The sequence below is a fragment of the Scyliorhinus canicula genome, chromosome 7 (genome assembly GCF_902713615.1).
Source record: "Scyliorhinus canicula chromosome 7, sScyCan1.1, whole genome shotgun sequence".
NCBI classification, from domain to species: domain Eukaryota; kingdom Metazoa; phylum Chordata; class Chondrichthyes; order Carcharhiniformes; family Scyliorhinidae; genus Scyliorhinus; species Scyliorhinus canicula.
The window spans coordinates 201289499-201315036 of record NC_052152.1 but is presented as its reverse complement, the minus strand read 5'-3'; the positions used below and the strand labels follow the sequence as shown (position 1 = coordinate 201315036).

Genomic DNA, 25538 nt, shown 5'->3' with positions numbered 1-25538 from the left:
CCCTCCCTCTCCCTCTCCCTCCCTCTCTCCCCTCTCCCTCCCTCTCCCCTCCCCTCTCCCCCCCCCCCTACTTTCTGTGGTAGCAAATTTCACAGGCCAACCCGCTCTCTGGGTGAAAACATTTCTCCTCATCTCTGTCCTATATGGTCTACCCTATATCCTCAGACTGTGACCCCTGGCTCTGGACACCCCCACCATCGGGAACATCCTTCTTGCATCTACCCTGTCTAATCCTGGTTTCTATGAGATCCCCCCACATTCTTCTGAACTCAGGCAAATACAGTCCTAACCGACTCATATGTCAGTCCTGCCATCCCAGTCTGTTAAACCTTCTCTGCACTCCCTCCAGAGCTAGAACATCTTTCCACAGATAAGGAAATGTTAACTGCACACAATATTCCAGGTGTGGCCTCACCAAGACCCTGTATAATTGCAGCAAGACATCCCTGCTCTTATAATCGAATCCTCTCGCTAGGAAAGCCTTCTGTACCGCCTGCTGCACCTGCATGCTTACCTTCAGCGGCTGATGTACGAGGACATCCAGGTCTCGTTGCACATTCCCCTCTCCTAATTTATGGTCATTCAGGTGATAATCTGCCTTCCCCTTTTTACTACCAAAGTGGATAACCTCACATTTATCCATATTATACTGCATCTGTCATTCATTTGCCCACGCGCTCAACTTGCCAAATCATACTGAAGGATGTCTGCATCCTCTTCACAGCTCTCTCCACCCAGCTTTGTGTCATTTGCAAATTGACTTTTGATATTTCATTCCCTCATCTAAATCCCTAATATATATATATATATATATATATGGTGAATAGCTGGGGTCCCAGCACCCATCCCTGTGGTACCCCACTAGTCACTGCCTGCCAATTTGGAAAAAGACCCACTTATCTTGTCCGCCAACCAGTTTTCTTTCCCTAATCCCATGCACTTTAACTTTACACACGAACCTCTTATGTGGAACTTTGTCAAAAGCCTTCTGAAAGTCCAAATAAACCACATCCACTGGCTGCCCTTATAGAATCATACTGTAGACGGAGGCCATTCGGCCCATCGAGTCCGCACCGGCCCTTGGAAAGAGCACCCTACTCAAACCCATGCCTCCACCCTATTCCCGTAACCCCACTTATCCTTTTTGGACACAAAGGACAATTTAGCATGGCTAATCCACCTCACCCCCACATATTTAGACTATGGGAGGAAACTGGAGCACCCGGAGGAAATCCACGCAGACACGGGGAGAATGTACAGACTCCACACAGTGACCCAAGCCGGGAATCGAACCTGGGACCCTGGAGCTGTGAAGCAACTGTGCTAACCACTGTGCTACCTCTTTATTAACTCTACTAGTTATATACTCGAATAATTCCAGATTGGTCAAGCATGATTTCGCTTCATAAATCCATGCTGACTCTGTCCGATCCTGCCACTGTTGTCCTAGTGCTCTGCTGTGAAATCTTAAATAATGAATTCTAGAATTATCCCCACTACTCACGTCAGGCTCACTGGTCTAGAATTCCCTGTTTTCTCTCCATCTCCCTTTTTCAACAGAGGGATTACATTAGCTACCCTCCAATTTGAAGGAACTCTTCCAGAGTCTATAGAACCTTGGAAGATGGGCACAGTGGCGAGCACTGCTGCCTACGGCGCTGAGGACCCGCATTCAATCCCGGCCCTGGGTCATTGACTGTGCGGAGTTTGCACATTCTCCCTGCATCTACGTGGGTTTCACCCCCACAACCCACAGATGTGCAGGGTAGGTGGATTAGCCAAAATAAAGTGCCCTTAATTAGAAAAAGATTAGTGAGTATTCTGCTCCAATTGAATATTTGATCTTCCCTGACACTCAGTGCCTCTGAAAATCAATTTTACTGCTTCACTCCAATTCACCTCAACAGCCTCTCCCAGCCTGCTAATGCCCAGAGTTCCTCCAACCAAAATCTACTGTTCATTCCCTCTCAGTTTACTTTACCATTGACAGGTACCTTTGCAACTGTCATGGAATGGGGACAGCGCTGTCGGATCCAGAATTTATTGCCCATCCCTAATAAGTGTCTTGGTAATTTCAAGGCAGTTGAGAGTCAACCACATTGCTGCAGATCTGGAGTCACATGTAGGCCAGACCAGGTAAGGACGGCACATTTCCTTCATGAAAGGACATTAGTGAACTAGATGGGTATTTTTATGATGACCGACAATGGTTCTCATTAGACTATTAATTCCATATTTTTATTGAATTCAAATTTCACCGTCTGCTGTGGTGGCATTCAAACCCAGGTCCCCAGAGCAGTACCCTGGGTCTCTGGATTACTAATCCAGTGACAATACCACTAGGCCACCATCTCCTCAGAAGACTTCCATTATAAGTCTGCTTTCAACCCAACCATTTATTTCATTTTGGTTAAACATAACACTTTTTGCTATGTTGTACTTTGCTGAATTCTGTTAACAAGAAAGGCAGACTTTCATTTCTACACCGCCTACCATGACCACTGGATTTCCCAAAGTGCTTTACAGCCAATGAAGTATGATTGGAATGTAATCAATGTCGTAATGAATAATGAAACCTGGTAAAGCCCTGGAGTGGGATATGAGCCCACAACTTTCTGATTCACAACCCAGGGCGCTACCGACTACACAACAGCTAACACGTTTACCGTTATAATGTTATCAATATTAGATTATAACGTACCTGAAGGAGTTGAGTGGCAGCAGCCCTTTGCTCTGGATTTTTAACTAAACACTGCTTTACAAAATCTGTAAATTCATCCGTCCAGAGTTCTGGTTTCCGGAATGTTGGAGGTGGGTTCGTGGGAATCATGAAAATAGCCTGCAGAATAGAAAGAAAATGTATTCAGGTCAGGACACTTGCAAGTGACTGATTACATATGCAAAGCTGATCTTGCTTGAATAAAAATGAGACTGTAAAAGATCATAAAGGTCAGTTCTCTGATGCTGCATTCAGTCACTAGCTATTTTAGTGCCGTATTTATAATTCGTAACATTGAGAAGATAATTTAATGTCAATTGCAGCCCCAATGCTGTGAAAATTTATAGTGAAGATGCCTACAGCACCCGTGATATGTTTGAACACAAGTAAATCCTTGTACAACTTCAGAAAATAGTGTGAACCCATGCCAGAGTGCCAGGTGTCATGTGTAGTGTAATTCTAGTATGGTGTGAAGCCATGCACTTTTTGTTTTAAAAAAAGGTTTAGGGTGGCACTCAAGTACCCCAGAACCATCAGGACAAAGCACCCTGCTTGATTGACACTCCATTCCACCACCTTAAATATTCATTCCCTCCACCACCAGTGCACAATGGCAGCAGTGTGCACTGTCTACAAGATGAACTTCAGCAACTCACCAAGGCTCCTTCGACAAAATCTTTCAAACTCGTGTCCTCTACCATCTAGAAGGACAAGGGCAGCAGACGCATGGGATCACCACCACCTGCAAGCTCCCGTCCTGACCTGGAAATATATCACCGTTCCTTCACTGTCACTGGATCAAAATTCTGGACCTCCCTCCCTAACAGCACTGTGGGTGTACCTACGCCACTGGGACAGCAGCGCTTCAAGGTGGCATTTTGCCGCCACCTTCTCATGGGCAATTAGGAATGGGCCACAAGGGCAGCACGGTGACACAGTGGTTAGCATTGCTGCCTACGACGCTGAGGACCTGGGTTCGAATCCCGGCCCTAGGTCACTGTCCGTGTAGAGTTTGCACATTCCCCCCGTGTCTGCGTGGGTTTCACTCCCACAACCCAAAGATGTGCAGGGTAGGTGGATTGGCCACGCTAAATTGCCCCTTAATTGGAAAAAATAATTGGGTACTCTAAATTTATTTTTTAAAAAGGAATGGGCCACAAATGTTGGCCTTGCTAGCATCACTCACATCCCAAGAACAAATTTTAAAAATTGAAGGGAAGAAAATGCTGGAGGTATACAAGAGGCAGTATGCCTCAGTAACAAGAAAATATTATGCTGCAAGTATTTAACTTTTATCAGGACTGAAGAATTAAAGCTGGGGGTACTTGTCTGAAATGTTGAGCTACTCTCTGCTTATTCAAACAAAAAGACAGACTTGCATTTCAATGGCACCTTTCACAAGCTTGAGATGTCCCAAAGTGCTTTACAACCAGCTAAGTAATTTTGTTAAATAAAAAAATGTGGCAACTGATTTCCACACAGTAAGATCCCGATGGGATAACGACCAGAACATTTTCTTTATGTTGAGGGATGAATATTTGCTTGCCAAGGCATGGTCTTCCGAATAGTGCCACGGGGTCATTAGCGTCCACCTTAGAGAGAAGATGGGGGCCCCAGTTAAAGTCTCAATCGAAAAACAGCAGCCCCAACGGTGCAGGGCGTCCCTCAGTAACGCACTACCACGGTGGCCTAGCTTTTTTGTGTTCATGTCTCTGGAGTGGGACAGGAATGCACGACCTTTTAACTCCGAAATGGCAGTGCTGCAGACTGAGCCACGGCTGACACGTCAACAGATGCTGAATGACCTGCGGTGTATTTTCAGCACCTTCTATTTCAGAATTCCAACTTTTACAGCTTCCCTTTTCACTGCAATGTTAACAGGAGCTCTCTCTGGGGCCTTACTGGCCACTTTTACCAACTTGAGTCTATCTAATGAGCTGAGGAAACAGATGTTCTCATTTGTGCTCTCTCCAAATATCAAAACTGTACCAGTGGAGTTGAGGCCAGGTTGCAGCATTGCTGACCATCTTTCCCACTTCACCGCCTCCATCGTCAGCTCAGTAGTGTAAACAAATCCAATCAGCCATGGTCAAATTAACAGTGGAGCGGTTAGAGCCAAACTTCCCAGGATGGGCTGCGAATGCTTCAGCCACGACAGCAGCTTACGCAGCTCTTAAACTTCAGTGTGAGTGAATGTTTTGCCACTACTTGCCCTCATCGGATGAATGTCTGCATACGGTGGTTTTCCTTCTGCCATTTCTATTGCCGAAATGCCCAAGGACCAGATGTCCGCCACGCAGTTGTAACCTATTTCCTGGATTACTTCAGGCGCCATCCAGAACGGAGTTCCAATCACCGTGTTCCTCTTGGCCATTGTATCCTGAGAACAGACAGACAAGTTACCAATGGGAAAATAGTACCTCAGTTTTGCACACCCACCCATATGCCCTAAATTTATTTCCCTTTTTCAAGTTCAATTTCCTTTTTCAAGTTAAATCTGCTTGCATTGCCCTTTTAGGCAGTGAATTCCAGGTTATAGAACACACAGTCCCTGCAGGACTGCTATAGGCAAGTGCACCTTTCTCATGTTTTTGAAACAATGGATCAGTGAGAGAGTAACATGTTCATTATTTTAAAGGATTGAATTTAACCTAGATTCCTATTAAATGCGCTAAGTCCAGAACTGAGGCCCAACAGTGTACATTTGGGGCTGTGATAGAGGCCAACAATTAGCTACAGTTCCCTGGTGAGAGAAGCAGACAGAAATCAGTGATAGTCTCGGTGTCCAATTGCTACTCAGTGAACCTTTGTTAGAAAGGGCAAGAGTGTGAGGGGGCAAGGACAGATTCATAGAATCGCACAGAATTCACAGGACAGAAACAGGCCATTTGACCCAAATGCACCACATGCCTTTGTCCATCTGGCCCTATCATTGTAACCTTCTATCCCTTTCTCACTAATGTATTTATCGAGCTTGTCTTAAATGCATCTGTGTAACTATTCCTTGTGTAAGTAAGTTCCATATTGTCTATTGAATTCTTGAGTGACTACTTTTATATTTATGTCCCTCTAGTTTTGACTGCCCCACAAGTGAAGGTATCTTCTCCACATCTAACTTATCAAAAGCCTTCCTAACCTTGAAGGTCCCTTGGTCTTCTCTTTTCCGAGTTTGCAGTTTTATTTTGGTCCCCGACTGAAAAACAATCTGCTCTGATATCACCTTGTGGGTAAATGGAGAATGTTGGCAGACAGCCCAAACAGCCCCATCAGGTAATAGATATTCAGAAAGTCAAACAGGTTTACAATATTCACAGACTGCTAATTAACTCCATCGTTCAATGTAACCTGTTCATCACCAAAGGAGTCTGGTAGACAGTGTCCATGCTGTCAGTTACTGGCATTGACCCAAGGGTCTGATTAAAAGATTGAGCATTGCTGTGTGTCGGCTGAGTTGATAGGAGTCAAGTTTGCACAAACTACAGTTTAAACCTATCTTTGGTTGGGTGGAGAACATTTCCCAGGTTTTTTATGGAAGAGCAGAAGCCGCGGAGAAAGGGTTGATTCATGTCTAAAGTCACGGGTGAATGGCCCTCCTGTACACTCACATAGGAATGAAAGGGTGGCCAATCTGCAACCTCGCCGTATACCCTTTCAAAGGACAATCACTTGGGTGAGGTACTGTACAACCATACAATGCTATATTCTGCAACCATATAATTGTATGAGCGTGTATCTTCAACAAAGTACACAGTTCATCTAATTCGCTTACCACCATCCTGGTGGCTGCATGACTGAAAAATTTAGGAACTGTTGACCGATTCCACAAATCAATCTCTTCTCAAATAATCTACGATACATCCATGTGAGAAACCCCCAGTGGTGGAGAATTTTGGGAATTAACTGTGCAAAGTCATCTGCTCCTCCCAGTATGCTACATTCACAAGTCTTCTCTCCAATCACTCATGCATTACAACACTTACACTACATTGCCCTGAAGTGTCACCCCAAGGTTATGTTCTCAAGTCGGTTGTGGCACTTGAACCTCTACCTTTTAGGAAAACTGACAATTCAAATGTTATGACCAGCACAGTAACAGCAGGAGGTTACTGAGATCTTTGAGCCAGTTTGACTATTCAATTGCATCATGGCTGATCTACACAAGTGATCTACACTTAGGTGTTTACACCTAAGTAGTTAGATATTAGTATATAGATGCTTTACAAAACAATTCAGTTCATCCAATGTTTTATTTTACCGTGCTGTGCTAATGTTTCCAACCCACACTCCTCAGCTGCTCAGCCAATTGTCTCCCAATGCTCTAAAAGAAATTACACATTATCAGTAAACATCGTCAGACCATTATGGCCCCATTACTAACTCGCACCATCTTGGAGATTGACAGCACTAACTTTACCAGGGACCTCCCATGCAATAAATAAAGTACAGTCCCAGTGCACTTTTAGGCATGAAGGTACTCTGGTCAGTTCATCTTTAATAGTTTGTCTTGGTAGACTTGTGTAATATTCACTGGCCCAGTAAAATAGAAAAGATGTTTCGAGATAGTAATAACTTCATCAGAAAAATCTTTCAGCTGTTGAGTTACTTTTGTTACCTGATCTATAGCAAGGCCCAGTTCAGAGATTACTTACAGTGAGCTGACCAGCAACTCCAAAGTCAGCCAGTTTGGCATGTCCCTCGTTATTCAGCAAGATGTTTCCAGCCTTGATGTCCCTGTGGATTTTTCTCATGAAGTGTAGATATTCCAGCCCTTTCAGCGTTGACTGTAAAATTGTGGCGATCTCTTCCTCTGTTAACTGAACAAAAGGCAAGACAAACTGTTTTATATCGCAGCCTTTTTCCTTTAAGTACTTGGGTGGATAATTTGTGGGTGCCCTGCACGTGTTAAGTGTCTGCTGTGGCTCGCTGGATGGCACTCTTGCCTCTGACTCCAGTCTGTCAGGAATGTGGGACGTTAACGCGATCAACAGTGAACTTGAGATGAAAATGAAATAACAGAAAACTAACAAAATCAGCAGGTGCTGGGGGGGAATGATGAGATGCAATTTGCCCAGCAACAAGATTAGCAAGAGTCGAGAGACATTGAAGTGCGGATGGCCATATGAGACACATTGTTTTGCAAAGAATAATGAGGTTATACAATGATCAGCTCTAAAGGCAAGGAGTTTGAGCGAGGTAGACAGCAGAATCCACAGAGGGGAATATCAAAGAGACCAATCAGTATAACTGCTGGTCCCCTCAATGGGGAAGGAGGCTAGTTCTCCATCTAAACAGCCAGACAGGGCAATTCTGTCTATGAACCGAGCCATGGAGGCCTGTTCCAGCTAACATTTAGAGCCACTGCACATTGCAGATATTCTCCTCAAAAAGATTGGATTGGATTTGTTTATTGTCACATGTACCGAGGTACAGTGAAAAGTACTATTTTGCGTACAGTTCAGACAGATCATTCCAAACATGAAAAAAAATGCATAGGGCAAACCTAAATACACAATGTAAATACAGACATAGGCATCGGGTGAAGCTTAGAGGAGTGTAGTACTACTCAGTAGAGAAGGTGTGAAACATGTGTTTTGTGCTGCCACTGAAACAGGATAAGACGTTTTCCCAGACTTGGTCACCTAAGCGGTATTGTGTGGTAACTATTAACTGCATTTGACCTGTACAGTTACTAAAATTGGATGCTGCTTGGGAAAGGGGGTTTCGCAGTGAGTTCAGGGAATGTGGGTATATTTTGGGAACTTCAAATAACAGTGTTTAGTCATTCATATACTTAAGTATCATTGTGTATATATTATGTTGTGTTTTTTTATTTTACTTTAAAAAATATTCTTTGTTAATTGTTTATAGAACAACTGGACTGGTTCCTTTCTGGGGCTATACACTGTTCTTCACATCATTCCAAACAAAAACACACCATTAAGAAGTGGTGTTTCAAGCTAGCCTCTGGGGTTGAGACTCTCGCAGGTAACATCAGCAGGGTTCATAGCAGCTGGGTGTTCAAGCTCCACTCCAGGGCTTGAGCACAATTCAAAGCCGAGACTCCTGTTCAGCACTGAGGGAGGTCTGCACAGTCAGAGGCGCAACTCCTTGATGAGACATTAAACTGAAACACTGTCTGCCTTCTCAGGTGGGTGTAAATGATCCCATGTCATTAGTTTGAAGAGGAGCAGGATTGTTATCCTCAGTTCTCTGGACAATAGGTCTCCCTCAATCAACACCATAAAAAATGATGACTTGGTCGTTAATACATTGTTGCTTGTGGGAGCAGCAAGTTGGCTGCTGCATTTCCTACATCACAACAGAGACTCCATTTCAAAATTACTTAATAATAATCGCTTATTGCCACTAGTAGGCTTCAATGAAGTTACTGTGAAAAGACCCTACTTCATTGGCTATTGAGTATTTTGGAAAACTCGATGGAAGTCATTCTAGAAATACAAGTAAATCCTTCTTTCAAAGCTTTTGATAAGGTTTGGCTTCTAAATAATTGCCATCACATTTCCCACTGCAAGATGCAGGTCTACCTGGCTTCCTCTCTGACTGTACCATCTGTGCTGCAGCAGATGCCTCATCTACCGAGTCTCCTTCATGGGTTTCCCCATGACTCTGTTCTCTCTGCCAATCTGTTCTATAAGCACATATCCTTGCCAACCAAGGAAACAAAGAGCTTGCATTTATTTATATAACAGGATGCTTTGCGGCTTCCAACGCTGTACTTTTGTGTAGTCACTGTTGCAATGTAGGAAAAAAAACAATCTGTTTTGTTGCCATGATTCTAATTGGCTATTGTTAGTTTCCTTCAGAGCTCAGCAACTACAACCTCTAGTCCTCTCAGAACAATGGCTAAAAAATGACATCGTTATCCTTGAGCCCCCAAGTGGGGCACGGATATGAAACCTGTTTCAAACACAATATTTCTTCTTACATTTTCTATTTAACCAGCAGCAACAACCTGAAATAATTTCACCCTTAGTCGAGCTTTATCTTACAATATAACCCTCAACATTCCTTCCCACATCACCATCATTCCTAAAACTGCCTTTGAGAAGTTATTTTGTGCCAGGACGGCGCGGTGGCACAGTGGCTAGCACCGCTGCCTCACATCCTGACTTCGCTTTTCCTTCACTATCACTGGGTCAGAATCCCGGAACTCCCTTCTAAACAGCACAGTATGTGTGTCAGCACCACAGGGACTGCACAGTTTAAGGCAGCTCAACAACTCTTTTGCAAGGGAAATTAGGATGGGTAATAGATGCCGGCCTTGTTGGCGACATCCACATCCCACGGAATATCAATGCTGTGCAATCGAACGCTTTTCAAGTCAGACGTGCCCACTGCATTTTCCGTGGGGCTGGGATGTCGACATCACCACTCCTGTCCATGTTGATCAATCGGGCTGGGAGAAACAAATGGAGCCCTCGGTTTGTTCCTCAGATACATCGTAGCTCCGGACAGAACAGCGAGGGGGAAATAGACTGCAGTGCACATCCCATCAATCAATCTGCTCAAGTACAAATTGCGTCATTTCTCAGTCCCCTCATTTAATAACTACTGTAATAACTTTTGTTTCAAAGTGTAGTACAAGGGATCCAGCATGGCTTCAGTCAGGGTGTCTCTCCTGCATGGCTGGATTTGAGCACAGGAAAGCATTTCTATAATTCTGCAACTTCTTCAACACTGAAATAAGAGAAACACTAGGTGTTATTCCATCCCACCAGCCCTCCCCTACAACCCTCCCAGAGCAATAACGGAAGAAAGGACAAACAGGCTTTATGACCTGAGAAATCATCTTTCAATCAGCCATTTTGCAGCCTTTTGGACTCGAGTGCCCCAATTTCAGATTGTAACCCTAATTTTGTCTCCTTTTCTTTGCATGTTTTTCCCCCCTATTATCTTGCTTTCAGTTGGGGCAGCATGGTGGCCCACTGGTTAGCACTGCTGCCTCATGGCGACGAGGACCCAGGTTCGAACCCGGCCCCGGGTCACTGTCCGCGTGGAGTTTGCACATTCTCCCCGTGTCTGCGTGGGTGTCACCCCCACAACCCAAAGATATGCAGGGTAGGTGGATTGGCCATGCTAAATTGCCCCTTAATTGGAAAAAAATAATTGGGTACTTTAAATTTTTTTTTTTTAAATCTTTGGTTTAAGTTGTTGTCTTCTGATCCACATAAATTAGAAATAATCACACTTTAGACTCAAAATGCTGCAGCTTCAAATGCATTTCTTTCAGTTTTCCATGTGGCAGGTAAGACTGACACATGTCACTCTTGGCCATGACTAGTGCGGCACTAAAATATGGCACTCTGGAATTCACATTACATTTAGTCCCTTCTCATTGAGTTCTCTGCCCAAAGGCAGACCTGGCCCACCACGCCATGACCTCCACCATAGATAGGGCAAAGAGCCAGGTCCCAACTCCACCCAAACTGGAACGAGGGTCGAAACATGTACTGCTGGCGCCAACCTGATCCACACCAGCCGTCCAGCTAACTGAGCCAAGAGTCTGAGCTGCTGTGACAACACACACTTTTAACTTATAGCCTGGAGCGATGATAGTGATGGTAGAGACTCCAATTTCTTTCCAGAAATCTTTCTCACTCTTATTGCCTGCCACTGGCAAACGTTGAAAGGATTGGCAAGTTGATACTCAACCCTGTTTGGCCGCGTTACAAAACTTCCTTAGACATCAAGTCCTGGAGTGGAACTTGAACCTGCATCTCGTGGCTCAGAGGCAGCGACACTACCTACTGCTCCACAAGAACTCCTACTTAGTTACTGGCTCTTTACAAACAATTAAATAATATAACCTGCTTCACACACATCTCGCTTTTCTTGACCCATCACCATTCCCTTTGGTCCTGGAAAACTTTTAATCAGTCTTCTGTCATTCAATCTCTTCCGTCTTCTACCCTATTCACAGATCTTTCTTTTACCCTTGTCTCACCCACCCGCCCTTAAAACCTATTATTTTCCCCAGTTGCCCTGAAACACTAACTATTTCTCTCTCTACAGATGCAGTCCAACGTTTGAGTATTTCCAGCATTTTGTGTTTTTATTTCAGATTTCCAGCATCCGCAGTATTCTGCTTTACACCGACAGCCTCTACATGACCTTCTGAGATCACACTGGCACTTTTTAAACACTTTTTAACTATTCAGCCCATTAAGTCCACACCAACCCTCTGAAAGAACAGTGCCCAGCACCACTACCCTGCCCACCCCGCCCTATCCCTGTAACCCAATCTGCACATGGCTCGACACTGAGGGCCAATTTAGCATGGCCAATCCACCTAAACCAGGGGTGGGCAAACTTTTCCGTGCAAGGGCCACATTCAGAAATTCACAATTTTAAAGGGCCGCATAGTATATTAATTAATAGTCCCGGTTGTAACCAATTAGCGTACGGCATATACCTCAGCGCTTCCCCCGGCGGCATCCTGCCTTTAGCCCTCTTTTTCTCTACTTTTCAAAAATGGCGCTTCACCCGGTTATGATTCTGGGCGCCTCATATAGAACATAGAACAGTACAGCACAGAACAGGCCCTTCGGCCCTCAATGTTGTGCCGAGCAATGATCACCCTACTCAAGTCAACATATCCACCCTATACCAGTAACCCAACAGCCCCCCCCCCCCCCAATTAACCTTATTTTTAAAAAAAATTTTTTTTTTTTTAAATTTAAAAAACATTTTTTTTTTAAAATTATTTTTTTTTTAATGACTTGATCTTGGTGGGCCGCATAAAGACCTTTGGCGAGCCGCATGCGGCCCGCGGGCCGTAGTTTGCCCACCCCTGACCTAAACTGTGCATCTTTGGACTGTAGGAGGAAACCCACGCAAACACAGGAGAACGTGCAAGCTAGTCACCCAAGATGAGAATCGAACCTGGATCCCTGGCGCTATGAGGTAACAGTGCTAACCACTGTGTCGCACACAAAGAAGAAAAAATTAACAGGTGGCAAACAAATAAGAGTTTTCACTTTTACACTAACTTTCACTCTCGTATTCTCCTTAAGGCATGACTCATGCCAGTTATGGTTCTAAAGCCTCAGGTGGTAAACCTGTTTTGTGTTGAAAGTACTCGACCAGCTGAACGTGATTCTACCCTCAGCAGATACAATGTCTAGTGCCGCAATTATTGATGCTCAACCAGCAATCCAGAGGACACAAGCTCAAATTCCAACATGATAAACTGATATCGATCAAGCAGATAATTTGTGGACTGGTACATCTGGTTCACTCCTGCTGTGCGGTCGAGGGCATTTGCCACACCTACCCAGTCAGGCTTGCACTCGGCACGAATTCCACATTATGTGGTTGACTCAATGTCCTTTGAAGCCTCGCACAAAAATAAATGTGGGACTGGCGCCTTTTCCACATTTTAAAACAAAGTTGCATTTAGTGATGTGAAGCAATACGTGCGGCAGCAACGACATGAAGTGCAAGGAGAGTAATTACCCGACACTTTACGTGGAATGTGAAATCCGATGCAGTCACGCATGCCAACTCGGAGGCTCTTCCATTACATTTCAAAACAAATTAACAGTCCCTTCAGGCGAGAAAGCACTCTTGTGCAGAGTCAGCTATGTTTAGTTCCATTGCATGTACAATTAACAAAGTGTGATTGCGCGATTTGGTGCAGTCAGGCTATGGACTGACAACACTGAATTGAAGCAAGGCCAAGTATAGGATTCAACAACATATTGCACTTCAATGAAACATTGGGGCTGGGCTTGGGAGTGACATGATGTGCACACATACCATCGGCCAGTCAGTGGCGTCAGTATTCACTCCGTTTACAACATCCTTTCAGAACTGGAGAATCAGCTAATTTCTCCCCAAGACCAATATAGCACCCCAATAACACCTTTGTCGAAATCTGTTCATTCAACAGAGCCTTGCAGCATTGTATACCTCAGTTGTACGCTGCCTTCATCTCGTGAATCAAGCTCTAATTAAAGGTAAATAGAGTCATTTTCGCGGTACAGCTGCTATTGGTCAGGGAACAAGTGGGGGAATAGATTGTTAGCTGTCTTCGAGACAAAAAGTGAGACGCGAGATTAAAGGGTAGGTATTTTAGAGTGGCAGAAGGTGAGAAGTGGTGTTCAATAACGATTGGTGCTGAGACCCTTGCGGTTCACAATTTACATTAACGATTCAGACTTTGGAATCAAAAATGCAATTTCTAAATTTGCAGGTAACACCAAACATTGGTGGAGGTGGTGGTTAGAGAGTCAATACCGAAGACAACCAGGGGTTTGACATTGTATTTGTTATTGTTGATCGTTTGTTGGTGGGTTTAAATTTGGATGATAATGTGAAAAAGAATAATAAAAAAATTTATTAAAAAAATAAAATATTGAAGACAAATTAAAGGACGGCATTAATAAACTTGTAGAATGGACAAATAATTGGCAAATGAAGTTCAACACAGATAAATGTGTTGTACATTTTGGTAGGAAGAAAAGGGAGGTCACTTATTACTTGGAAGGTGCAAATGTAGGCAGGGCACACAAACAAAGGGATCTTGGAGTACACATGAATCAATCGCTAATGTTGCACCACAGGTTAGCAAGGTCATTAAAAGAAGCAAGTCAAGAACCAGAAATGCATGGGTATACGTATCTGGAAAGGATCAACAGGGTGGGTCTTCTTTCCTTCGAAAAAAGGCAACTTGACAGTGACTTAATAGAGGTCTTTGAAATGATTAAAGGTCTTTATAGACTGGATACAGAGTGTGCGTTTCCTGTTGTGTGGGAGTATAACTAGGTGCCACCGACATAAGGCATGGACTGCCGCGTATCATAGAAACTAGGAGTAGATCATTCAGCCCTTCGAGCCTGCTCTGCCATTCTTGGCTGATCCTCTATCTCAATCCTGCTTTCTCTCCATATCCCTTGATGCCTTTAAGGGGGGGGGGGGGAAAGAGAGAGAGAGAGCGCGAGAGAGAGCGCGAGAGAGAGCGCGAGTCCAGAGGTGTCGATATTTGAGGTGTCAGAGGATCCGGGATTGCAGGTGGGGAGAGAGACCGATGTTTTCACCTTGCCTCCCTGATAGCCGGAGACGAATTCTGTTGTGCTGGAGGGGCCCCGGAGCCGCAGAACATCAGGATGTGGGCGAGCGACGTGGTAGAATTTCTGCAGCTGGAAAAAATTCCACAGGTTCGCTGCCCTTTGAGGGAAGAAATGTTTCCTCGTCTCAGTCCTGAATGATTCACCCCATATCCCGAGACTGTGTCCACTGGTTCCCCAACCAGGGAAAACATCCTCTCTGCATCTAGTCTGTCCAGCCCGGTTTGAATTTTCTTTCAAGCAGATCTTCTCGCATCCTTCTAAATTCTAGTCAATACAGGCCCAGTCGAACCAATCTCTTTTCATACGACAGACCTGCCAACCCCGGTATCAACCTAGTGAACTTCCACTGCACCTCCTCTATGGCAAGCATATACTGTCTTAAGGAGGCCGCTTTAGCTCAGTTGGCCGGACAGTTGGCTTGTGATGCAGAGCGAGGCCAACTGCGTGGGTTCAATTCCTGTATCGGCTGAAGTTATTCTCAACCTTGCCCTTCGCCCGAGGTGTGGTGATCCGCAGATTAAATATGACCACCAGCCAGCTCTCCCCCTCAAAGGCAAAATACAGCCTATGGTCATCTGGGACTATGGCAACTTCATTTTACTGGCCTTTCTGAGGTAGGAAGACCAGAACTACATGTAATACTCCAGGTGTGGTCTCACCAAGACCCTCTATAACTGCAGTAAGACATCCTTACTTGGAACTCAAATCTTCTTGCAATGAATGTTTACATACCATTTGCCTTCCTAATTGCTTGTTGGACCTGCCTTTCCACTTTCATTGAGTGGTGCACAGGGACACTGAGATCTCTTTGTACATCCACACTTCCAAGTATATCACTATTTAAATAATACTCTTCCTTTCTGTTTTTCACTGGGAAGTGCATAACTTCACATTTAGCCACTTTGTATTGCATCTGCCATGTGTTTGCCCACTCACTTAACTTGTCTAAATCACCCTGAAGCCTCCTTGCATCTTCAACTCACAATTCCGCCCAGCTTTGTGTTGTCAGCAAACTTGGAAATGTTACATTTGGTGCCCTCATTCAGGTGATTTATATATATTTTAAATAGCTGGGACCCAATCATTGATCCCTGTGGTACCCCACTAGTCACTGACTGCCACTCAAAAATTTATTCCCACACTGTTTCTTATATGTCAAACAATTCTCGATCCATGCCAATACATTACCCCCTATCCCATGTGATTTAATTTTGCCACGAACCTCTTTTGAGGAACCTCAAAAACCTCCTGAAAGTCCAAATACACCACATCACCGATTCTCCTATATCCATTTTACCAGTTACATCCTCAAAAAACTCCACTGATTTGTTAAGCACGATGTACCTTCATAAAAGCAAATTACTCCGGATGCTGGAATCTGAAACCAAAAAATGCTGGAAAGTCTCAGCAGGTCTGTAAGGAGAGAAAAGAGCTAACGTTTTGAGTCCAGATGACCCTTTGTCAAAGCTTAAAGGCATAGAAAGTGGGAGATATTTACACTGTAGGGTGAGAGAATGAAAGATGAGTCACAGCCACAGAAACCACGGGAAAAGGGTGCTTGTGGCAGTCCCCAGAGAGTCCCCTATATCTTCATAAATCCTTGCTGGCTTTGTCCAATCCCAGTAATGCTTTCCAAATGTTCTGTTATCACGTCTTTTATAATAGACTCTAGTGTCTTCCCCACTACTGATGTCGGGCAAACTGATCTGTAATTATTCAATTTTTTCTCTCCCTCTCTTTTTAAATAGCGAGGTTACATTTGCCGCCCTCCAATCTGTAGGAACTGCTCCAGAGTGTATCAAACTTTGGAAGATGACCACCAATGCACCAATATTTCCAGGACCACTTCCTTTAGTATTCTAGGAAGTAGATTATCAGGCCCTGGTGATTAGTCAGCCTTTAACCCCGTTAATTTCACCAACACCATTTTCCTACTAACGCGGATTTCCTTCAATTTCACCCTCTCACGGACTGCTTTGTAGCCAACAGAGCAAAGTGGAGAGGGAGCCAACAGAGAGACCGCAAGCACCAACGGAAGGGGAGAGGGAGGGTGGAGAAAGTAAGGAGGCACATACACTGATCACACCCTGTGATTAGGATTGATTTATCGCTATGTAATATATGTGACACTATATGACCTTGCTATGTAAGATAATGAAAGATTAATAAACAAAACATTCTAGGCAGCACGGTGACGCAGCGGTTAGTGTTTGGGGATCATTTCTAATGTTTGGTTTTTGTAAATTGGTTTGCACAGATGTTTATTTTGTATTGTATAAAATGAAAAATTTAAAAATAAAAACATTTCCCCCCAACAAATTCCACCCTCACTAGACCCTTGGTTCCCGAACATTTCTGGGAGGTTATTTGTGCTCGTTTGTGAAGTCAGAACCAATTTATATCTTCAATTCTGCCATTTCCTTATTCCTCATGATACGTTCGCTGACTTCTATTTGTCTTTACTAATCTTTTTCCCTTCGCATTTACAGTCAGTTTCCACGTTCCCTTCAATTTCACTCTCATACTCTATTTTCCCTCTCTTGATCAAATCTGAATTCTAAAAAGCTCCCAATCCTCAAGCTTGCAGCTTTTTGTCTCTTCTTTGGGTTCAATATTTTCCCTCATTTCTTTTGTAAGCCATGGTTGAGCCACCTTCCTTCTTATTTTTACACCAGACAGGAGTGAATAATTGTTATCGTTCACGCACACATTCTTTAAATATGAAAAACTGCCTATCCATCGTCAATTCCTTAAGTAAGATTTCCTAATCCATCATTGCCACTTCGCCTCATACCCTCTTAGTTCCCTTCATTTAGATTCAGGACCCTAGTTTCAAATTTGACTACTTCACTCTCCACCTTAATGAAGAATTCTATCATATTATGGTCGCTCTTCCCTAAGGGACTCCATACACAAAATTCGTATTCCTTTCACATTGCACAGCACCCAGTCTAGAATGGCCTGCTCTCTGGTCGGTTACTTAACATATTGATCTAAAGAAAATCATCACGTAAGCAGTCCAGCAATTCCTCCTCCATACATCTCTTGATTTCTTGTTTAAACCCCCTTACATCTCCACTACTGCTTGGGGCCCATAGACAACCCCAACATTTTCTGCCCCTTGGTGGTTCTTATCTCCACCAATACAGATTGCAAATTATGATTTTCCGAGCCACCATCCTTCCTCACTATTGCATCGATTTCCTCCTTCACTAACAATGCTACCCCACCTCCTTTCCCTTTTTGTCTGTCCTTTTGTCTTTTTAACCTTGTTAGTCATCTTCGCTTTATTTTGCATTATGGCTCCATTTGCTTTTCTCTTGTTTTTTTCTGCTTTCCACTTTTGCTTCTTATGTGATAATCCTGGGTTAGTACACTGCTGCTCACATAACTCTGATTTTGCTTGGATAGAGACGGGTATGTGGGATTACCGTTTTGTTCCTTATTCGAATAAGGTCGGATACTGAACCAGCTCCACAGTATTCCATGACTATCCACAGGTCTGTGTTCTTAAAATAGCTTCCATAGTACTTGACCACGTGAGGGCTGTGAAGCAAAGGAAAGATTGTTAAAATCCTGAATTCTACACAGAATAAAATAGCTAGTAACCAGGGAAAACGTATGAGATCTAACCACCAGCGGCACGGTGGTGCAGTGGTTAGCACTGCTATCTCAGCACGAGAACCCAGTTTCGATCCCGGCCCCGGATCACTGTGCGTGTGGAGTTTGCACATTCTCCCCGTGTCTGCGTGGGTCTCACCCCCCACAACCCAAAGATGTGCAGGGTAGGTGGATTGTCCACACTAAATTGCCCCTTAATTGGGAAAAAATAATAATTGAGTACTCTAAATTTATTTAAAAAAACAAAGCTATCCAGTTATTGTAAGCCTGTTCGTATCCTGCTTCAAGTATCTTCCCTGGTAATTTAATCCAGAAGCTGAACAGCCAATCTGTGCAGAGGCTCTACGCACATTCCCCTGCCTTAGTCCTGCTCCAGTGGCACAGAGCAAAAGGACAGCGTCAAGCAGATACTGAATGCGAGGGTTGGTCTGTCTCACTTGTTCAAACATGAGGCAGTGCACATTCCAAAGTAAGGAGCTGGTGTGTTTTTTTTTAAATTTGGGATCAGACTTTTTTTTAAAAAATATTTGGATTAAGTTTTTGTCATTTTATATAAAAATACAAACAGCAGCAACCGGAAACTAAAAAGAATAAACTAATCTACGTAACTCACCACCCCTTCTCTCGAACCCACCCCATCTACCTCAGGGAGGCAGATTTCCAGCCACAGTGCCAGAACCTTGGACAATAGTTTTGCGTCTACATTAAGCAATGAAATCAGGCGATACGACCCGCATTCTGCGGGATCCTTATCCTTTTTCAGGAGAAGGGAGATGGATGCCTGCCCAACCGTCTCAGGGAGGGAACCCTGTGCCAGGGAGTCATATAACATCCCTATCGATAACGCAACCAGCTGGTCCGCAAACCTCTTGTAAAATTCCACCGGGAACCCATCCGTCCCAGTGCCTTCACCATCTGCATCTACCCCAATGCTGTTCGAACCTCCGCCTCCAGACCCAACAATGCTTCCAGCCCTTCCTGCAATTCCTCCCCTCCTTGGTGAACTGCAGGCCCTCTGAAAACTCTGCCATGCCTGACTCGTCTCTGACGGCTCCGACCTACAAAGACTCTTGTAAAAGGCTGGAAATATCCCGTTCACCTTGTCTGGGGTGGAAACCAGTCACCTGGCACTCCTCAGACCAGTCCCAATCCTTTCTCTTAATGAAGTCTGCTGCCTGCTCCAACATGTCAAAGTTGCACGGTTACACACTGGTCAGCACAAATGCTTCACGTCCCAGGTTCAATTCCCGGCTTGGGTCATTGTCTGTGTGGAGTCTGCATGTTCTCCCTGTGTCTGCGTGGGTTTCCTCCGGGTGCTCCGGTTTCCTCCCACTGTCCAAAGATGTGCAGGTTAGGTGGATTGGGGCCATGATAAATTGCCCTCAGGTTAGGTGGAGTTACTGGTTTACAGGGATAGGGTGGAGGTGTGGGCTTAGGTGGGGTGCTCTTTCCAAGGGCCGGTGCAGACGTGATGGGCCAAATGGCCTCCTCCTGCACTGAAAAGTTTATGACAATCTATTGGTCTTTTGAGTCCATTGTGACTTGCAATTTTGCTGGATACACCTCCCCGAATCACACTCCTTTGTTATAGAGCCTTTAAGGCCACACGTCTCTTTGCTAGCTCGGTCCCGGTGTCTTGGTAGATCTGCATTGTCCGTCCTAGTCAATATTGCCGTTCTTCTAGGCCCACACCAGAACTCGCTCCTTCCGCCAAAAGATAAGGAAGCAAATAATCGCTGCCCGAGGCGGCTCATTCGGTCGTGGCTTCTGCCGGACTGCCCGATAGGCTCTACCCAACTCTGGGAGGCAAACACCTCACCTCCCCCACACCAACCGAGAACACATCTCAGAGAAGTACTCAGTTGGCCTCGAGCCCTCCACTTCCTCCGGCAACCCCACCATCCTGAGATTCAATCGACTCGACTGTTTTCCAAGTCCTCAACTTTTGCCTTCAGACCTTTGTTGCTCTCTGTCACGAGCAGTATCTCTGCTTCCAAGGAGGCGAGCTGCCCCATGTGCCACGACAAGGCCACCTCCAGGCGCTTAAGCGTTGCGCCTTGCTCCTTCAGTCTTACCCAGCTGCTCCTGGATCAGGCCCAATGTCCTCCCAATGGTGGCTCTGAAGAACTCCTTCAACTCATTTCCTTGCCGATCAAACTGTCCATCTGCTTCCCAACCTTCTCTAGCTAAGGCGGCACGGTAGCACACTGGTTAGCACAGTTGCTTCACAGCTCCAGGGTCCCAGGTTCAATTCCCGGCTTGGGTCACTGTCTGTACGTTCTCCCAGTGTCTGCATGGGTTTCTTCCGGGTGCTCCGGTTTCCTCCCACAATCCAAAGATGTGCAGGTTAGGTGGATTGGCCATGCTAAATTGCCCTTAGTGTCCAAAAAGGTTGGATGGGGTTACTGGGTTACGAGGATAGGGCGGAGCGGTGGGCTTCGATAGGCTGACCTTTCCAAGGGCCGGTGCAGACTCGAGGGGCTGAATGGCCTCCTTCTGCACTGAAAATTCTATGATTTATGATCTATGAGCTCCTGCACCATCACCACAACCAATGTGTCTACCATGATGAGGCGCGTCCTCCTCCACCATTTCCTCCCTCAGATTCCCTCACCTGGGTTTTATTTTTCCAGTGAGCTTTCTCGATGCAATTTTTGAAGTAGCTCCGTCGTGTAACAATTACCCAGTTCGGGCAGCCGGGTTTAAACACAAAAAGTCTCCCAAAAACGGGCAAAAGGGATTTTTAAAAAAACAAGGACCCCGGCGGGAGCCACTTTTCACGCGACTTGCTTTCGCGTGATGTCACCGGAAGTCCCAGAAATTCTTCTTTTTAAGAGGAGAGTTCCCTGCTTGGTGTTGCTGGCTTTGGGCTCCTTTTATGCATTCACTACCGCTCAGCACCCGAGAGTGAAAGAAATGTCATGGAAACAACAGACCACAAATTCAGCATAGGTCACACAGAATGGCGAAAATATAAGGATGACACAACAAATGTCACAGTCGAGTTTGATGCATGTTTGTTTTGTTCCCTTGGGTCCAGTGTCTCCAGCTGACAAACCCTACAACATTTCAGATCTCTGGTACTGCAGCATCACTACAATTACTTGCGTGTTTTTAAAAAATAAAGAACACATCGATCAAGATCTGTAGCCACTGGTGACACTTACCTGTCACACTGCTGCATGATGGAGATCTCTTTGATAATCTCCTGCAAGTCTGACTCCACCGGGACCTGCTTGATAGCCACCACTTGGCCCGATTCTTTGTGAATGGCTTTGAACACACTGCCATAGGACCTGAGGGAGGAAACACAAACCATTAGCATTCAGCCAGCATTACATATCCAGGCCGCCCGATCCAGACTGCAAATAACAGAGAATGATGGTAAGAATCTTTAGGGTCAGACTTTCTTGTGGGCTTTGATCTTTCCATTTTACTGCATTATTCTTTCGTTTTTTCCCTCCAGTTCTCAGCCATAAAAACAAGGGCAGAGAACAGAATGTCGGGTCGCTGCCAATGTTACATGCAACCTCCTTTCCATTTTCTTCTCTTTTAAAACGTGGACTGACTTTCACTTCAGAATTAAACACTTGGTGAAAACATGGGGGGGGGGGGGGGGGGGGAACCCTGTATCTGGCCACTTGGTGGAGGTTTATGCTAGTCATCATCATACATATTCTCACGGTTGTTAACATTTCAATGGGCAATTATTTATGGTCACTTGTGAAAGAAAGAACTTGCATTTAGATAGTATCTTTCACAGCCTCAGGGCTTCACGGCTAATGAAGTGTAATCACTGTAATAATCTGGGAAACACCGCAAACAACCTGCCTCAGCCTCGAGCAAAGCTCCTTCTGCCAGGTAGCGGCTTTGTCGCATTCACTGCCTGGGTTTACATGGGAAGATGCCAGGCAATCGACAATGGAATAAACCAAGAGGAGCCCACTCCCCAGATAATGGGCTCATTGGCATTAGCAAGATCCATCTGCTGTAGGCAATGTACAATAAAACTACCACGGCCCACTGTGTACCGCTAAAAGTCACTAAGTGCATCCAAGTGTGTTAAAGGTAATAAGTAGCACATGACAGGTACTGGAGGTTGAATTAAATAATACATTGCTGATACTTAAGTTGCTTTTAATGTATTTGTCTCACTGTCTCATTAAGGTAGCCATGATGTGGAGATGCCGGCGTTGGACTGGGGTGAGCACAGTGAGATGTCTTACAACACCAGGTTAAAGTCCAACAGGTTTGTTTCAAACACTAGCTTTCGGAGCACTGCTCCTTCCTCAGGTGAAGTGCGTTGAAAGCTAGTGTTTGAAACAAACCTGTTGGACTTTAACCTGGTGTTGTAAGACTTCTTACTGTGCTCATTAAGGATACCTGAAATGCCCAATTCAGGAATTTTGAAATTGACCAGCTCACGACTGACCAGCAGCAAGCACCTTTTCCATTCGCTCTGAGTCACCGGCGACTTCCACCAGAATCATTGTGATTTGTGAGAAACGAGTAAATTCAAAATGACAAGAAAACCCTGACTTCACGGTTAATTTATTGCTTTCAGCCTCCATATTTAAACGGCAGCTACAGGGGTTAATTAATGATTGTAATCAAACTTGAAAAGGTGTACCGAGTTTAGTGAATGATCCAAAACACATTGGAAACGACTCGTGTGATTGCTTTACACTCAAAATAAAAACGTTTATGGGAGATTGCCCAGTAAAGATAGTTGTTCTACTACAATGAAGGAGGGCATTCAGCCCATCGCACACGTGTTAGCCCTTTGAAAGAGCTAGGCCCACTCACTCCTGCTCTTTATTCATCGTCCTGCAATGATTCTGGTGTTTCTAACCCTTCTGACGCAATGCAACAATGGCCAGCCATGAGTCAGTGATTATGGCAAAAGAATAAGGAAGTGCCCAGTATCATGGAGAGTTCATAACGTGGTTTCCTCCAAGTCCATTAAAATGGAGAACTAACCAGTCAGAAATAAATACTTTTAACAGTGGATGGATTGATTTCACAATTTCTCCTGAAGCAAAGAGACTTTCCTCAAAATCAATCGAATTTGCCAAAGCATTTTTTTTTAAAGATTATTTAACCGGGTGTCACTTCTGGTGACCCCCCCTTTAAATATTGTTGCGGTGTCTCGTAGCAAAGTCACTAGCAGTTTCGACCCGTTGTGTTGATGGTCTGAATGAGTTACAAAGAGCAGGGATTAAAAGGTTGATTTCAATGGAATGATTTCAACAAACTCAAAAGATTTTAATACCAAGGAATTTCTGCTCATCGTGACAATGGCCCATGGCACTGCAGGATAAACAGCAAGACCGTAGGCACTCGGACACAACCTGCCAAGACACCACATCCATGCCCGTGACACCCTGTCAAGCATACAAAGCCATGGAAACTCCCTCACCTGTTTGTTTTGTAGTGAGCTTAGGCCATGACAGGTTCCACGGATAGATCCGTGAAGTAGAAAATTGATGCTTGGCCCCTTTGTTTCAGCGGCAACACTCTGGTAACTAGGTTGGGACAGAACCAACCTAGGGTATTGATTTCATAAGCATCTCAGCAATTCCGGAGCAGCAGTGCAAATGCCTGAGCTTCCATGGGGTCTGTCGTTCTTTCTCCAGGTAGCTGGTGTTGCAGCCATTGGTGAAGACCAAAATCACGGCTTGCTCCATTGCTGTCCTGGAGAGACCATTCTCCCAATGTTTAAAATCAATATTCCTGTAGGTACGTACACTCTAATAACATGCACATACCAGCACTGTATTGGTACAAGGTCACTGAGGGGAAGTGAATGACACAATGGACCAACTGGTGTCAATCTTTAGAGCTTGGGGCCAAAGCACCATGTTGGGGTAAAGGCAAGAAACCTGGGGAGAAAAGGTAACTGACAGGCTTCTGTTCCCAGAACTTGGTGACAATCCAGGCTCAGTGGTAGAACTCTCGCTCAAAAGACTGGAGCAGAACATCTGTGCTGACACTCTAGAGCAGCGGTTAGGGAGCTCTGCTTGTCGGGGGTTTGGATGAGATACTGTTTGCACCCTCATGTCGACATAAAAGATGCCACGAAGAACAAGGGACTGCTCCCCATGTTCTGGCCAATATTTGCACGGTAGCACAGTGGTAGCACTGTTGCTTCACAGCTCCAGGGTCCCAGGTTCGATTCCCGGCTTGGGTCACTGTCTGTGCGTAGTTTGCACGTTCTCCCTGTGTCTGTGTGGGTTTCCTCCGGTTTCCTCCCACAGCCCAAAGATGTGCAGGTCAGGTGGACTGGCCATGATAAATTGCCCTTAGTAAAAGGTTAGGTTAGGTGGGGTTGCGTTACGGAGTGGGGTTGCGTTACGGGGTGGGGTTGCGTTACGGGATGGGGTGGAGGTGTTGTCTCAAGTGGAGTGCTGTTTCCAAGGGCTGATGCAGACTCGATGGGCCGAATGGCCTCCTTCTGCACTGTAAATTCTATTAAATCAGCCAACATCACTAAAATAGATCCTCTGCTTATCACATTGTTTGTGAGAGGGCGAGGCAGAGTCAGAGAATACAGAAGGCCATTCAGCCCACCGTGTCGATGTTGCCTCCAAGAATGAGCTAGCCAATTAAATCTCACTCCCTTGCTCACGGCCCACTCCCCTGCAGTTTTGTTTCCCCTTTCGAGTACATATGAACTTCCCTCTTGAAATTTAGTGGAATCTATTTCCATCACCCTTTCAGGCAGTGCATTCCAGATCACAACAACTGTGGAATAGATTAAAAATAATAACCACCGCCTGTGTTCAGCCCTTATGCTACCGCTGTACCCGGGGGCACACCTCTGATTAAAAATTGTGGGTCTGTTAATGACTATGTAAAGCTGACTGCAAAACGTGCTCACTGACAAGTGTGGGTGTCCATTGCAGAGTCTGTTGCACAGCCTCTCCGCACAACCCTGTAATCTTTCCTCTGCAACAGGAAACCGCAAGCAGAATCTAGTTACAGGGCATATTAAGGGAAGCTGGCTGACTGCTTGTTCTCTCGAGTCCAATACCAACACACAGTGAAAACATTAGCAAAAACACACACAGGCCCTTGAAAAGCACTGCATAAAGGCTCCAACTTGC

General features: G+C 44.9%; 1 protein-coding gene across 1 annotated transcript in view; it reads right to left on the bottom strand.

Annotated features, from left to right (window-relative positions):
* LOC119969163 (serine/threonine-protein kinase 3/4) overlaps positions 1–25538 on the bottom strand; it is a 155179-nt gene that overhangs the window by 94418 nt on the left and 35223 nt on the right. Inside the window, exons 3-7 of the mRNA XM_038802390.1 lie at positions 21600–21728; positions 18243–18357; positions 7369–7533; positions 4932–5099; positions 2687–2839 (exon numbers count right to left, since the gene is read on the bottom strand). Coding sequence (XP_038658318.1) covers positions 2687–2839; positions 4932–5099; positions 7369–7533; positions 18243–18357; positions 21600–21728 — 730 coding nt within the window. The remainder of the gene's footprint in view (positions 1–2686; positions 2840–4931; positions 5100–7368; positions 7534–18242; positions 18358–21599; positions 21729–25538) is intronic.